The sequence below is a fragment of the Urocitellus parryii genome, chromosome 3 (genome assembly GCF_045843805.1).
Source record: "Urocitellus parryii isolate mUroPar1 chromosome 3, mUroPar1.hap1, whole genome shotgun sequence".
NCBI lineage: Eukaryota > Metazoa > Chordata > Mammalia > Rodentia > Sciuridae > Urocitellus > Urocitellus parryii.
The window spans coordinates 122,158,632-122,174,163 of NC_135533.1; the positions used below are offsets into that span (position 1 = coordinate 122,158,632).

At 62.4% G+C, this 15,532-nt stretch overlaps 1 protein-coding gene across 16 annotated transcripts in view; it reads right to left on the reverse strand.

Annotated features, from left to right (window-relative positions):
• Positions 1-15,532, reverse strand: part of Fbrsl1 (fibrosin like 1) — a 61,751-nt gene that overhangs the window by 22,617 nt on the left and 23,602 nt on the right. For 15 of the 16 annotated variants that reach the window (XM_026409642.2, XM_077796056.1, XM_077796054.1 and 12 more), the window contains exons 3-4: positions 10,258-10,362; positions 8,992-9,027 (exon numbers count right to left, since the gene is read on the reverse strand). In XM_026409642.2, the coding sequence (XP_026265427.2) occupies positions 8,992-9,027; positions 10,258-10,362 (141 nt within the window). The remainder of the gene's footprint in view (positions 1-8,991; positions 9,028-10,257; positions 10,363-15,532) is intronic. The other variant, XM_077796057.1, reaches the window with a different exon arrangement.

Sequence of the window (15,532 nt, forward strand, 5' to 3'; positions counted from 1 at the left end):
TTGGGGCACAAGTGGCAGGCACCTGTGGGTGTCCCCTGCCACATCTCAGCTGAGGGCCCTGGGCCCCACAGCTCACAGCCCCACAGAGAAGGCTCTGGAGACCAGCGCCCCTCTGCACAGACACAGGGACCGCATGAGATGCACACCAGGGTCCCATCCCAAAGGAGGGCTTTCATTCCTGGCTGTGGTCACAGGCTCCTGCACCCTGGAGGGACAGGCCCTGGTGTCAGTGGCCCCTCGGGGCATGGCTGTCTAGGTAAACCAGGTATGCCTGGGGCCCACGCTCCCTGTCCTGGTCTGAAGTTGGGACTCTGAGGCGGCCCCAGCACCCAGCTCCTCCTGCAGGAGTGTGAGTGCCAGGCCAGGGCCACCTGTGGCTGAGAAGGGGCCCAGGCCAGGTGGGAGTTCACAGAACATATCTTTGTTTTCCATTTTCAATAAGAAGAACTGAGCTAGAGAACAATACAGTTTCCCCTAAAAGAATAGCAAGGAAAGGCTCCTCCAGGCTGACGTGCTGACACCAGGTGGCCTCCCCAGGCGCCGGCAGGGCAGGCCTCCCCAGCCCCAACACTGCAGCTGCGGCAAGCTGGGATTCACCAGCCACTCTCTGCTTAGGGACCAGCGACCTCCAAGGCCAGCTCTGAGTGGGGGTGGGACCCCAGGCAGCAGGGACAGGCTCAGGGGCCTTCTGTGGCTGGCAGACTTCATACCTGCAGGCTGTGAGCTGGTGTGCCCAGTGGGCTGTGTGGAGCCCCCAGGCATGATGGAGCTGGGCCTGCCCAGGGCCCTGGCTGGGGGCTTTGTGCCAAGAGTCATCCACACGCCCCACAAAGGCACAGAGCCTGTGAGTGCACAGTGGTCCCTCCCTGGCCTGGGTGGCAGGTGTGGGCTGGCTGCAGGCAGGCCCAGGGCCCCTGGTCAGGGAAGAGATTCTGCCACTCACCACTGCCCAGAGCTTGTCAGGAGAGAGGACAAGGATGTGGGTGGGGATGGGACTGCCCAGACCCCAGGGGAACAGAAGGAAAGTGGGGAGGGGAGGGGCAGAACCTGCCTGGCCATAGCCACACTAGTGATGTGGGAAGGGGAGCCTGTGGCTGTGGGAGGCCCCAGAGTCCTGTCTGTGGCCCCCGTGGATCTTACAGCGTGGGGGGGGGGCGTCCAGTGGGAACTTCACTTGCTCGATCCCCACATGGAGACCAAAGTTGCAAACAGCAATCCCATCAAACCTCTAGGGTGCAAGGAGTATCAGCTCCTGCTTGCCCTGCCTGCTACACGGGGCCACATGGATGTGCCAGGACCGGCATCCACCAGGACCACTCGCCATGCCTGTCCTCTGTTCCTTTGCCAGCCCCCAGAGCCCTGCTAGAGACCCTAGCCGGCCACAGGCTTCCTCATGGATTCTGGGCCTGAGGCTGGGCTGGGCCAGGAGGCAGTGAGACTTGTGGAAGGCTGTTAGACTGTCCAGCAATAATGGAGGGAGCCTTCTGGAAGGCGGGAGAGAACAGCAGCCAGGATCCTAGAGTTACCAAGCTGCACCTGCTGCCGGCCAAGCCTGGGCAGGACCACAGTGAACCTGTGCTAGTCAAGGTCCGGTGAGGTGACTGGTCAGGTCAGGGCGAGAACGGTCATATCTGCTTTGGGAGCTGCCCAAGTGAGCAGACCTTCACGGAGCTGGAGCTGGGTGTGGCTGCCCTGGCAGGCCTCAGGCCCATGGGGAAGGGCGGAGATATGAGCCCTGAAGCAGAAGACTGCTCTGATGCTACCCTGCCTCCTCTGCTGTGCAGCCTTGGACAGATCCCTTGCCCTTTCTGTGTCTCAGTTTATGTTTCCGTAAAACAGGGACAAAAGCCTATCGTTATGTGGCTTATATGAGTGAGTACATACAAAACACTGGAACAGTGGTGGACACAGTAGTCTAATGTGTGATGGTATTCTCCTCACCACTACCACCATCATCACCACTTCCATTGCCTCCACCACCATCACCACTTCTACCAACACCTCCATCACCATCATCACCACCACCTCTACCATCACCTCCACCTCCTCCATCACCACCAACTCTACCATCACTTCCACCTCTACCATCACCTCCATCACCATCATCACCACCTCTATAATCTCCATCTCCTTCACCACCACCACCTCCACCATCACCACCACCTCCACCTCTACCATCACCTCCACCTCCACCATCACTGTTATCCTCATACTCATTACCACACCATCTCTTCCATCACCATTTACTCCTGCCTCTTCCCTCCTGTCACCACCTCCACCTTCTGTTGCAGGTAGCCTAAGACCACCTGTAGCTCCTTCTCTGCAGAGGCAGGCTAGATGGAACCACACCCCATGCTTGGGTGTGGTGCACATCCAGCCAAGCCACCTGCTCAAACCAGCAGCCAGCATTGGGTGATCCCAGGGAGGCAGCACACTGAGCTCAGTACTATGCAGAGTCCTGCCCAGACTGTGCGACAGCTTTAGCATCTGGGGTCATCTCTGTCCTCCACCTCCCTGGGCTGGTGGACCCTTGGGTATAGGGGTCCTCTAGAGACCCTGGCTACAGAGGGCAAAGTCAGGACGCAAGAGGCAGAAGTGCTACAGGAGGGGCAGGGAGGGGACAAGTTGGGGAGGACTCCTGGCAGGGTGGGGGAGGGGCCTGTGATGGAGCAGGGGGCAGCTGGGAAAGTCAGGCAGCTACTGAGAGCCACCAGAGGGACAGGCCAGGTGGGCTTAGCAGGGTGGCTCTGCTGCCAGGAGAGCCCAGCTGATGGCCAGGAGGGGATGAGAGCCGACAGTGGGAACTGGGTGGGTGTACGCTGAGGATGACGAAAGGACCTGCAGATGGACCCCAGGAAGGCTTGGGTAAAAATGGGCAGCACCCACGGGATGAAGCAGAGCGATACAGGGAGGGAGAAGCTGACAAGTGGGAAAGATAGAGGAGAGAAGCTGAGGGGAGAAAGAGATACTGAGAAGCTGAGGGGAGGGAGAAGCTGAGGGGAAGGAGAGACAAAGAAGTCCTACAAGGGTAGCTGGCAGCACTCTGGAGTGTCCGTGGCCTCCACTGGGCCGACAGCCTGCGTAGGGTCAGCTGATCCTCAAACCCAGCTCTGCTCTGAGACTAGGAGAGCTCTGGGCAGTGAGCGCTCAAGGCCCCTGGGAGGGTGAGCGGCACCTGGCCTGGTCCCTCTCTGGCCTCCTGGCCTTCTACCAGGCACACACCTCCCTTCTGCTGCTGGCTATAGGTCCTCGGCCTCCACCACACAGCCAAGGGTGACCCAGCCACAGGCACAATCCACTGCCCCCTGTGCACCCCCGATCTCCCAGCATCACCCACCTTGCCTCTGGACCCTAGCCTGGTAGCCTAACTGACCACAGCTCCACTGGGCCTGGCCTACTTTCTCGGGAAGGCCCCGCCCTCCACCTCTGCAGTGCCACCAAGCCTAGTGACCCCCTGCCCCTCTGCTCTCTGACAGACCCCAGCATCCCCCTCCTGCCCTCCCCTTGGATGCCGTGGACAGAAAGGCAGGTGTTGCAGACCTCCGCTCCGGCCTGGAGTGCAGGGCCCGCCGCAGCCTGCCAGGCATCCGCCCTGCACACCTCAGAGCCTTTGCCTGTCCCAGTTAGGCCAGGGGACAGAGAGCCAGAGCTGGAATTATAAGGGATGCTCTGCCCCCGGGAGCTGACCTTTCTGAGTGTACCAAAGGGAGACCTCACGTGCCCGACTCTAGTGCCCACTGCCTATGAGTCACTGATCCACACGCAGGCTCAACAAGGAGCCCCCAACACTGATCCCCACTGCGTGGGGCAACACGGCCAGGCCTCCAGGACCTCCCAAACTCCAGTGGGCTTCCTGCCCGCAGGCACCCTCACCAAGGACGACCACTGGCCGGGCCTCCGACACCCCTCCTGTATCTGGCCCTGCACAAGTCCTAGGGCTCATTGGGGGTGTGCAGCGGGAAGAGGGCAGGCCAAGGAATCTGGGGGCCTCAAGTGCTCAGTTGGACTAGACCTGATCCTGCAGCTCATCATGGTTCAGGACTTGTGGTCAGGGGCAGGACTGGCCACCTGGTGAGGACAGGAAGCCACTGGAACCTCAGGAAGGAAGGAGGAAGGTGGGGGTTCCTGGCCCAGGACCCATAACAGTCAGAGCTGCCGTGGAAGCCAGACCATCTCCTTGGTGACCCACTACCCAATCCCAGATCAGAGGGCACGGGGTGGGCATGGCTCCTGTGGCAGGATCAGGATAGGTGACTCCAAGAGCCTACACCAGCCCCCCAGCTTGGGAGGTCAGCCCCAAGGGCCCGCCTCATGCTCGGGCAGCAACTCTCATTAGCCTGGAGCTGGTGGGGCCAGAGAGGTTTCTGGAGCATGGGGAAGGGCAGGGGGTGGCCCCCAAGTGGACTCCGTGAGTGAAGGGCCACGGCTAGGTTCTGAGGCCAGGCTTGTTCTGCCCTGTGTGCTATCCATGCTGGGGAAGCAGGGCAAGGGGCCTCTGGCCATGACCTGCTTCTGGACTATGTAGAGGCCACTGGGTGGCGTACACTCAGGACACCTGCTCCAGAGCAGCAGACAGGAAACTGTGGGCACCCGCGAGTCAGCAGGGGCAAGAGGAGGGCGTAGGAGAGCGCTCTCTGGGGCCACCAGGCCACTGGGTCTAGGCTCCGAGGGCAGCGGCTCTCAGAGGTGGGCTACCCTGCAGCAGACCCAGGGGAGGCTCTCAGCCCATGGAGGGCCTATCCAGGGACCAGGCACATGCCCAGGCCACCCCAGCACTGCTGGCCCCACCCCCCACTGGCCGCCACCTCACTCTATGCCACAGAAGAATGACTTGCTGGCTAAACTGTGGGCGGGAGGGAGTCCTCTGGCATGGGATACAGGGTGGAGGGGGCTGCCAGGCAGTCTGAAGGGTCATTTCCTGTTTCTGGGGGCAGAGTGAGGACACCCTCGCTCGCAGGGCTTGGCCTTCTGGGGGCAGCACCAGTGCATGACACTGAGTTCTGTTCTGTTTCCACATCTGCACTGTGAGATGAAGCACTGAGGAAGGGATGGAAAGGGCAATGGAGAACTGGGGCGTTCTCGAGAACCAGTGCTCTCCCAAACCACACTCGGCCCCCAGGTCCTCACCACAGCCTGCGGCTCAGGGAGACAGACCCTTCCCAGGTTCTGCAGGCTGCCTCCCCTCCTGCCGCTATGCTGGTGCTGGAGCAGGCCAGCCTTGGCCTGCACCAGGGGAGCCCGCCAGTCCTCCCGCCCTCATCTAGCCCTGTGCATGGCATGGACAGGGCCGCAGGAGCCCCTGCTCCCCGCCCTCCCAGTTCCTTACCATCAGCACCCACTTCCTTGGGGTTCCCTGACCTCAGAGATGCCCTTGTCCAGAGGCCTCGCCAGTTTCACCTGTGGCTACGGCAGGGACCCTGCTCTGTCTCCCTCGGCACAGCCCAGGCTCGGGTGGTTCCTCCTGAAAGGCCACCTTTCTTGCCCTCTGCCCTGAGGAGAGCAGGCCCAGAGGGCAGGGCCTTCTGTGGTTGGTCTGTGGTGCCCCTGGCACCTGGTGTAGAGCCTAGGTCACTACCCGGGCACACGGGTGGACGACAGGAGGCAGAACAGGCACAGGTGGATGCTGCTCCTCCTGCACTGGCCACCCCTCCAGCAGCTGGCCTCAAGACCCTGTGTGCAGAAGTCATGAGGGGCAGGGACTCTCCTGACTCTTGGGGACGTGATGTGCTTTCATTGCATTTGTACAGTCATAGCTGCTCGGGGGTGGCCCAGGGCCGTGTGGTGATGTCATGACCTGCCTCAGAAGTGACCCAGGGGTTGTGTGATGACACCATGAACCTGCCTGTCAGACTTTGCCCTAGCCTCGGGCTGGCCCTCCTTTCTGGCTGCCCAGCCCCAGATGAGGCTGGAGGTGCTTCCTCTTCCCACCATCAGCATGGGTCCCCCATGCTGCATCAGTCAGAGCTCCACCTGGCCTGGCCTCTGCCCCCTCTCGGTTCACCCCTGGGCCCTGCTAGCTAACTGGGACCTCACCCCCTTGTGGTGCCCCTTAGCATGCCTGCCCCCCCCCCCTGCATGCTGTGCTGGAGTTCCAGCCCTCTGGTACTCTCTAAGCAAGGCCTGGACCTGCCCGCCACCCTGTTCACCACCTCACCAGGGCAGCTTCTCCTGAGCTTGGCGACCATCTCTGTGCACACTTCCAGTCACAGAGACTGGCCACAGGAGACACTGGACAAACACTGGCTGGTTTTCTTCTGTCTGGGGGCCACAAGTCATGCTCTAGACACGAGGAGGGCAGGTGGTGGGGACCATAGAGGTCTTAGTGGCACTCTTAGGAACAGAGGAGGGTAGGGCACATGGTCAGCTCCTTCCTGACCATGATGAGGGCCCTGGGTGGCTTTGGGAAGAGCTTCCAGGTGGAGGGCTCCGGCTGGAGGGCGGTAGAGGTCTTGGCTCCAGGCCCTGAGCTTCTCTGGAGGAAAAGAGTGGGCTAGAACCAAGTGCCCACCTCACAGGTTGGCAGTCACAGCAAGGACCACCTGAAGCTGTTCTGCCTCCTCCTCTCTGTCCTGGTCACCTCCACCTAGGGGCCTCTGCAGGAGCAGCTGCAGGTGTCTACAGGGCCTTTCCCCTTTACGAAGGGAGCCCAACCCTGCTCTGTAGGAAGCAGACCCCCTCAGCCTTGGATGCAAGCAGCCAAATTAGGAAGATTGCTTTCTAACTAATTTCATGGCATTAACAAAGATCTGATGGTTTATGCAGGAGGTGGGGCCTGCTTCTGGGACACAAGCCATTGAGGGTGAGCAGTGACAGGGGACTTGCTGGGGACAAGGTCTTTGCAGAATTAGCCCACTTAGAAAAGGGTCTAAGAAATCAGGTCAGCTGACAAACATCCCTGCCACCTGGGTCAGGGATGCCCTGGGGAGGGACAGGCCATGTGTGTGCTCCTTGTTAGTGGGCTCCAAGCTGCTGGAGAGGCCTGGAGCTTGCCTGTACACCCACATGCAGACACAGGCCCGATATGTGCCCACAGTTGCCCCTGAGGGCTCTCCTGACAACTGCAGGTGAGGCAGGCCACGCCCGAAGGCACATGGCAGTCATGCGCCAACACACAGGTGTACCGAGGGCCCCAGGTAAGCTCCACACAGACATGAGCCAGCCAACCCGAGGGCACAGGTCTGAGGCCCCTGGGGCCCACCCTGGGCTCACGGCATCTTGCAGCTCTCACCTGGCCCCTGCTGCTCCAGCCCCTCTGCTGCACACAGGCCACCCAGGTGGCTGCAGCTCCTCAGCCTCTGAAGACGGGCCTGGCCCCACTGTCTGCCTGGGGTCTGACCCCCATGCCGACTGGACGAGAGGCTCACTGGTGTGATGAAAGCCTGCAGGGCCAGGACTGACCACCTGTGCTCTGCACCAGGCCACCTACAAACAGCAGGGCCCTGTTGGGGTCGAACACACAGGCCTGCACACCCAGGGCCCATCTGCATGCACCAGGGCTTCCGTCACCCAGAGGACCATCTGCAGACCTAGGGCTGCCTGGGCTGCTGCTCAGAGGGGAGCGACGCCTGCCCTGCCACCATCTGTCACTCCTACAGCAGCTGTGGGGGCTGTGCTGGGGCAGCTGGCAAGTCAGTCACAGGCTCTCCAGAACCGCCAACCAGGCAGCGTCTGGGGAGGAGCTTGGGAGACAAGCAGGGATCTGGAAGCAGAGGAGCAGCCAGTGGCTGGGGCAGGAAGAGACCAGCCACCCCAGGGCCACAGCTGGCCTGGAAGCCTTGGCCACCAGGCAGGGCACCTAACTGAGCACAGGACCTGCCCTCGCCCCAGCTGTGGCCACTGGGAGGACCTCTGTGGTGCTCACAGGGACACGGTGCCTCCACCTCGGGGGCTTGGCCCAGGCACCCAGCACTCTTCCTGCCCACGAGAACCCCAACTCCCTGGAAATCTGGGGTGTGGCGGTGGGACTCAGATCCACATTCCCTCTGCCAAGTGCCCCAGACATGAGATGGCCGACTCCACGTCCAGCCACCTTGCCTGTCCTGGAGAAGTCTAGTTCTCAGCTTCTCCAACCTACACAACAGCCTGCAGCAACTGTGGGACCTGCCACCACAACAGCAGGCTTGGTGTGTCTGGCATAGCCCTGACCACTGCTGGCCATGCCCTGCTCACTGGAGCTGTGGCACCTGGGGTCACGCTGGCTACAGCCTGCTCACTGGAGCTGTGGCATGTGGGAATACACAGGACATGGCCTGCTCACTGGAGCTGTGGTGTGGAAGCAATGGCCATGGCCTGCTCACTCCTGTCCTTTCCAGGTCCCGCGGAAGCCCAGCAGGGAGCTGTGGCGCTCTCTGTGCTTGGCCCCACTGAGTAATTAATAGGTGAAACACATACCCGGGGGTCGCTGTGGCCACAGGGATGGGGCTGTGGATTGCAGAGATGGCTTTTATGGAGATCTGGGCTTCACACTACCTACCTTCCTCCTGACATTGAGGGAAAAGGAAGGGTTGCCAGGAGGGTGCAGGGGCTGCTCTGAGGGAGCCTGGAGCAGCGGATCTGGCGGGGCCAGGTGTTGGCCCAAAATACCCATCAGCACAGGATGTCACTGGATGGCGCTCGTAAATGCACGGTGCACTTTCCCAAGGCCCCAGTCCCCCTCCCCTGTACTGGCCATTGGCGGCACCAGCTCCAGGACGAGTCCCTGTGCCCATCTGTGCTCAGGTACCTGAGGCTATGCCTGCTGTGCCCATGTGGGCTGAGCACCCTGTGGCTCCTGGCAGAGGCCCGCATGCAGTGCCTCGTGGGTGTCCCCAAGTGGCATATCCCTGTGAATCATGGCCCCAGGGCATGTGCACCATCCACCCCCCCAAGGTCACGGCCAGAAGCAGATCCCAGGATGGTGGAGCCTGGGTGTGGGAGCTGCTGGGCAGGTGTGCTGGGGGCGGGCTCTGTGGCAGGGGCCACTCAGCAGGGTGGAGGGGCCTGGAGACTTACGGAGTATCCTCTCCCAGACGCGGCCTGCGCTGAGCTCTGCAGAGGAAGAAAGGATGATCAGTAGTGGACCACAGCACCTCCTCCCAGTGCCCACCACCCCAGCTGGAGACAGGCCCACAGACCTTCCCAGACAGGGCCTCAAGGACTTGGCTACAGAAGGCAGGACGGAGCTGAGCGTTGGCCAGTTCTGGGCAAGAGACACTGCAGGGGTGGTTCTAGGAGCAGCACACCCTGCTGGATGGGTGGGTACTGCGCCCCACCAGGACTAAGCAGTGGGTGTCCTTGCTGACCCGGGGGCACGGTAGAGGTCGTGGCAGGAAGGCTGGAGGGCTGGGGTGGGTGTGGAGGAAGACCAGAGGGAGGGGGCAGCCCGCTTAGTAGCAACCCCTCCCTCTTCCCTCAGACCCATCTGGCCCTCCTGCAGAGTGGGGAGGAGGTGTCCTCCCCTTCCCAACAGCCCTGACGGCAGCTGAGGGGTGGGGGCCTATGTGGCTCCTGAGCTCTTAGGTGCAGGCGGAACTGTCTCCACTCTGGCTGGACAGGCAGCTAGAGGAGGGCTAACTGGGGCAGCCCTGGGCCCCAGACAATTGCCAGCCTATTTCCACATCTCCAGGCAGCAAGACAGGGAGCCTGGCCATTGTGCCTCCCCCGGTGCCTGCAGGCACCCAGGCCCCACTTCATTCAGTCCTGGGGGAGGGGGGCCTGCCACCTGGGGCCACTTTAGAACTAGGGGAGGGGTGCCCGCCCCCTCCCCAGGCCCTGGCTGAGGTTCAAGCCCCACCACTAGTGGAATCCCAGCCTGAGCCGCAAGCCTAAGGACCTGAGCCACCAGGGCTGTGCCATCCCTGAGCCAGCACCAGGTCCCTTCCCCCTGAACTGCAGCTGGCCACCCCCAGGGACCTGCAGCCCCGGGTCCAGCCCTCTGGGATGCTGGAGGGTCATTCCTAGTCAGGCCAGCCTTGCAGTGCCTATGACACACCTCAGGACTCTTTTCGGGATCTGTCGGAGGCTCAGCCCCACCAACCACTCAGCGTGGGGCACCTGGCCTCCAGTTCATCCCTAGAGCACACTCTGGAACCTTGGGGTCATGCTGGTGGCCATGTGGGTACTGGGGTGGTGAGTTTGGTATTCCTAATAGTCCCACCCACAATCCCTCTCGTGGGGACATCCTAAGGAGTAAGTCATGCTTCTAGAGCAAACCCCCAACTGCCTGCAGCCAGACCAGAGCCCCAGGAACGGGGAACCGGGTGGTGCCAGGGCACTCACGTCGCTGAGCTGGTCCTGGGGACTGCTCTGCCGGGAGCTGCTGGCTTCAAGAATATTGTCGTCGTCACTGTTGTGGTCACCCCCTCTGGACACAGCAACCTTCATCTGGGGACAGGGAGAGACAGTCTCAGGCAAACACACACCTGAGCCCATTTGTCCCAGGCCCTCCTGCTTCTGCATCTGACTTGGGACCCACGCTGCAGCCCAGGGACCTCCCTGGTTGCTGGGGCTGGTCAGGGGAGACACTTCCTCCTGAGCTGAGGGTCTGGGGTCTGTGGAGAATAGCAGAGGGCAGAGCCTGCAGACCCTGAAGCCTGTGGTGACCTGCACCAGGAGGAGATGGGACAGAGCATACCTAAACCCCCATGGGCTCCATCCTATTTCTTGAGCTGCTGACTCAGGGCATCCTTGGGGTCCCTGCCTACATCCTGTCCCTGGCCAAGCAGGAAGCTGGTCAGGAGGCCCCAGGACTCCCACACCCAGTGCCCACAGTCAGCACAGTGCCTCCCTGGCCATGTGCCTTTGGGCCACTCTGTGCCTCAGTGTGCCATCTGCAAGACCCACTGACTGGCCTCGCCACCACACCAGCACACGAGGCCCAGGTCGGGCGAAGGCCCTGTGGCCCTGCCCTGCTTCCCCTGGCTTCCCTGAGGGGAAAGAACATTCATCCCCTTTCCACAGATGACCACCACGGCCCTAAGGGGCAAGTCCACAGGGGATGGAGCCACAGCCAGCGCTAGGCACTCTATCTCTGGAGGCGACGCCACAGGGCACGTGGGCGAGGGCCATGGCAGGATGCCTGCTCACACCAGGGCTCAGCCTCCAGGCCTGCTCACAGTCTCTGGCACGTCCCCAGCTGTCCTCGTGAACATGCTGAGGTCATGGCCATCCAGCTTGCAGGACATGTGCGGGCCCTTCAAGACAATGTGCTCGCTTGCCTGCCTGCCCGCCTGGCCCCCACTGCCCCTGGCTGCTGGGGCAGACTTGGCCAAGTCACGGACACATGTTGGCTGGAGACCTACCCCAGGGCCCTGCCAGTGTGCCTGATGGTGCCAACGCCAAGAGGCGGAGCCAATCCTGGTTCACAGCCAACCAACCAACCATCGGGCCAGCCAACCAACCAACAAATCGTCCAACCAGCGATCCACCCACCCATCCTCTTACCCAGCTGATCAAAACCCAACCAGCCAACCACCTGACCAGCAGTCTGCTCGTCCCTCCATCCGCCCAGCCAGCCTTCAGAGTTCCTACGTTCTGGGCAGAAACTAAGACAGATGTGTCCCCACCCTCCTAAGCCTAGGAAGGAACACCTCCAGTAACTATAAAGGACGGCGTGGCTAGGAACAGTGGCTCAGGAGGCTGAGGCAGGAGGACCTGAGTTCAAGGCTAGCCTAGGCAATTAGTGAGATGCTGTTCCAAAATAAAAACTATGAAAAGGGCTGGGGATGTGGCTGTCAGAGGGCTCAATCCCCAGTGGCAGGGGCTGAGCACACAGTGCTGAGGGACAAGAACAGCGGAGGGAGGGTCCAGAAGGGCTGTTCCCCAAGGCCTGCGGCTGGCCGGGCTGGGCTCTGCTCACCACATTCTTCTGACACACGGTCATCATGACAGACCACTGCTGGTCCAGGAGAGAGGTTCCAGGGCAGCGGCTGGGTCCACACACTTGAGGACAAAGCCGGCCAGGTCTGCTGGCCACTGGGCAGAGACCTCAGCAACCCAGGAGGTCTGGGCGTGGACAGGACATGGTCTCAGGCACAGCCTCAGCACTGGACAGCTGGCCCCTTCCGCCCAGCAGAGGGGCTCTCCCTCAGGACCCACCCTCAATCAGGCGAGGGAGGCCTTCCCTACCAGGTGGGGCACTAAGCTCCTGCTGCTCTGCACATGGGGGAGCCCCAGCCTCTGCCATCCCTCTGGGGTTTCTGAGCCCCTTCCCAGGCCTCAGATCCCTGCCAGTTCTGTGGCCCTGCCCAGGTGGGGTCTCAAGCTTGGCCTCATCCAGCCCCACACAGGGAAGGAGGGACCTGCAGGGAGCCTGACCTCAGCCTTATGCCCACCCTGGGCAGGGGTGGTGGGCCCTGGCTCTGGCACGGCAAGCTCTGACTCAGCCCTGCTCCCCACCCTGGGGCGGCGACCAGGTGGGGCCCTCAACGGGGCCTCCCAGCCCTCCGTAGGGGTCAGAGGGCCCTGGACCTGGGAACCTCTGTGTGTGAAGGGCCACGATGTCTGCAGCTTCTCTGGAGGTTCAGAGGGGACGAGTGGGCAGCGAGGGCAGAGGGGTGGGAGCGGCCAGGCGCAGCGCCCACGAGCCTGGGAACCTATTTCTGCAGGTCTGCATTACTCTGTCCACCTCAGCTGTGCTCAGGCTGCTCCCAGGCTGGCAGCATGCACCCTGGGTCCCTGCTGGCCAACACTGGGGCTCCAGGAGCCCAGCCCTGAGCCTTCATGAGGTCTAGGGTGCCCGGCCTGGCAGGGCACGCAGGAGCAGCCCCTGGCTTGGGTGTGCAGGTGTGTGGGAAGTTGGGGAGGCGTGGAAGGGTCCTGGGGGAGTGTGGAGGGAGTGAGGGGCATACCAGGGACTCTAGACAGACTGGCCAGCACTGCTCCTTGGCCTCCACTCCTGCCCAGTGACACCAACATGCCTCCCTGTGACGCCCTAGCCCCCAGCCACATCCTAGCCCAGAGCTCACGGGGCAGTGGAGGCCCAGACTGTGTCCTACTGCCCCTGTGGCCACAGGCAGTGCAGCATGTGGAGGCACAGGAAACCCAGCAGGCCAGTGGGGACCTGCACCAAATCTGCTGGTGTCATTCATCTGAGCTCGCTGCCAGCCAGGGCAACAGGGTGTGCCTCAGGGCAACCCACATACATGGCCCCCAGACCCAGCCAGGGCCTCAGTGGATACCTTTGGGCTTGGGGAGGAGGCCGTGCCAGACCCCACCAGCTCCTGGGATGGGAGGGGCGCTGACTCCCCCCTGGCAGGACCAGGGCCAGGCCCACGCTGTGTGGTATGAGCCAGCCTGGCGGGAGGGGCTGCAGGGGCACCTGCCTTTGCTATGTGAGCCCAGCCAGGCAGTTCAGCACATGCAGACTTCCTGAACACTCCAGGCAGGCTGGGAGACAGCCCTCTTCAAGAGCAGAGTGGAGGCTTCTGCAGCAGAGGCCTTTCCTGGCCCTTCCTGACCCCCAGCTCAGGCTGCTCTTGAGGAAGCATCTGCCCATTGGCCTGGGTTCTCCCTCCCCAGGCAGGAAAGAGGGTTCCACTCAGGCGGCTGGGGCCCCGTGCAGCTGGGCTGCCCAGAACTGGGGCCTCGAGAAACCCTGCTGCTCAGAAGGGCACAGGAGGGAGGGCTCAGCAGCGACCCTAGAACAGGCAGAAGTCACAAGCCCCCCAACATACACCATCCCAATCCACAGATGAGCACACACAGGGACATGTCCTGCCATGTGTGTGCCCAGGGAGCCCACAAAGATTGTGAACGTCACCGACTCAGCCTTCACGCTCTGGTGTGCCCTGCAGCGGGAACACGTCCCACCAGCCCCCAGAGCCCCTTGTGCAGATGGAGCAGAAACACACTACAGTGCAGTGTGCCACCTGCACAGCTGCGCCTGACAGCCCTGGTGAGATCACCCAGGAGACACTCAGGCTCCAGTAGAAGGAGCGGGCAAGTGGCCCACCCAGTCTGCACTTGCAGGCCTGGGAGCAGGGGCGGGGCAGCCTGCCCCTAGTGTTGAGGGTGAGGGTGGGGCTGCCCGGCTGCTGGGCTGGGCCTCTGTCCAAGCAGGAAACAGGAACCTGTTGAGCCAAGGCAGAGAAGACTCACCAGCTGCTCTCCTGCGGGCACTGGTTGCAAGCTGCACCCCTCCCCAGCTGCTCCTGGGGACGCAGCCCTGCCCCCACGTGCTGGGGCACTTGGCTCTCAGCCCTGCTGCAGGTGGCCTGCTCCAGGGCCCTCCAGGGATCTGACCCCTGGAGTCGCAGCCTGGGGACCTGCCCAAGCTCCCAGTGACCCTGAGGTCAGTGTGCCCATGCAGGGTACTGAGTCCCTGGAGAGGGCACACTCAGTGCAGGTGATGCTGGCCCAGGTGGCCCTTGCCCCCATCTGGTCACAGGTCCTCTGAGGACCCCCACCTGTGTCCTCTCAGGGCTGCTGCCCAGCTGTGGAAGGCCCCAGGCGTGGCTGCAAGCCCCACTGTGCTGGGCCCTGTCCATGGTCCTCTCCACACATGCCCACAGTCCCTCTGGCCTGGAGAGTGCAGTGCTCACTCTGCTCAAGCCTGCCCTGTGTGGGGCCAGCCTCAATGTGCCCAGCCAGGAAGGGGCCTGCTGGCACCCACCTAACACCCGCAGTGCCCACACACTGCGCATAGTGCTGGGGTGGAGACTGTCTCTGCAGGGACGGGGCAGCACATGTTCCCTGGGGAGGGTCAGAGGAGGCAAGCCCAGCCCCAGAAGGGACTGGGCACCTCTGGGGCTGCCCAGGGGACCCAACCACCCCACCACCCCACAGGCTGCCTTGCAGCCATGGGGTGCTCCTGCACATGGCCCAGTCGGCTGGGGTTGGGCTGAGGGGTGTGGTATCACCCTGGCACGGAGGCCCACCCTGAAGGCCCACTGCTTCAGGCCACATCCCGGGCTTAGCACACCCTGCTGAGGGGAGGCAGCACCTCCTAGCCCTGATGCCAGCAAAGGTCCCTCCCATTGGCCCACAGCTTCTCAGGTCAGCACAGGGTACCAGTTCCAGAAGCCCTCCTGGACTGCACGCATTCCCAGGTCCTTCTGGAGGGAAGTGGGACTGGGCCAATCTGACCCTGCATCCTCAGGCAGGCGCTGGCAGCACAGTGGCCAGCCTGTGGTGCAGTGGCCAGCCTGTGGTGCTGAGGGAGGTGTGGGAGCCCGAGGGCGGGGGTGGCCTAGTATGCCAAGGTCTGGTCATGGGGGCGTGCCCTGCAGGAACCATGGGACCCTTCCTGTCCGTCCTCACTTCCTGCCACCACAAGGTGAGCAGTCTTCCTCTGCTGGGATGTACTGTGCTGCCACAGGCCAAAGCCACAGAGTCAAGGGACACGGACTGAAACCTGTCCCCGTTAGGAGCTGACCATCTCAGGGACTTTGCCATGGCTGCAAGAAAGCTCACAGACTGCTTAATGGCCTCCCTCTTAACAGCAGCATGCCAGAGCCCAGCAGGCAGAGCCGCCAGCCTGGCACAGAGAAGAGGGTCTTGGTGGTGTCTGGAGACAGCCAGGGGTCCTCAGAGAGTGCCGAGTCAGGACGTGAGC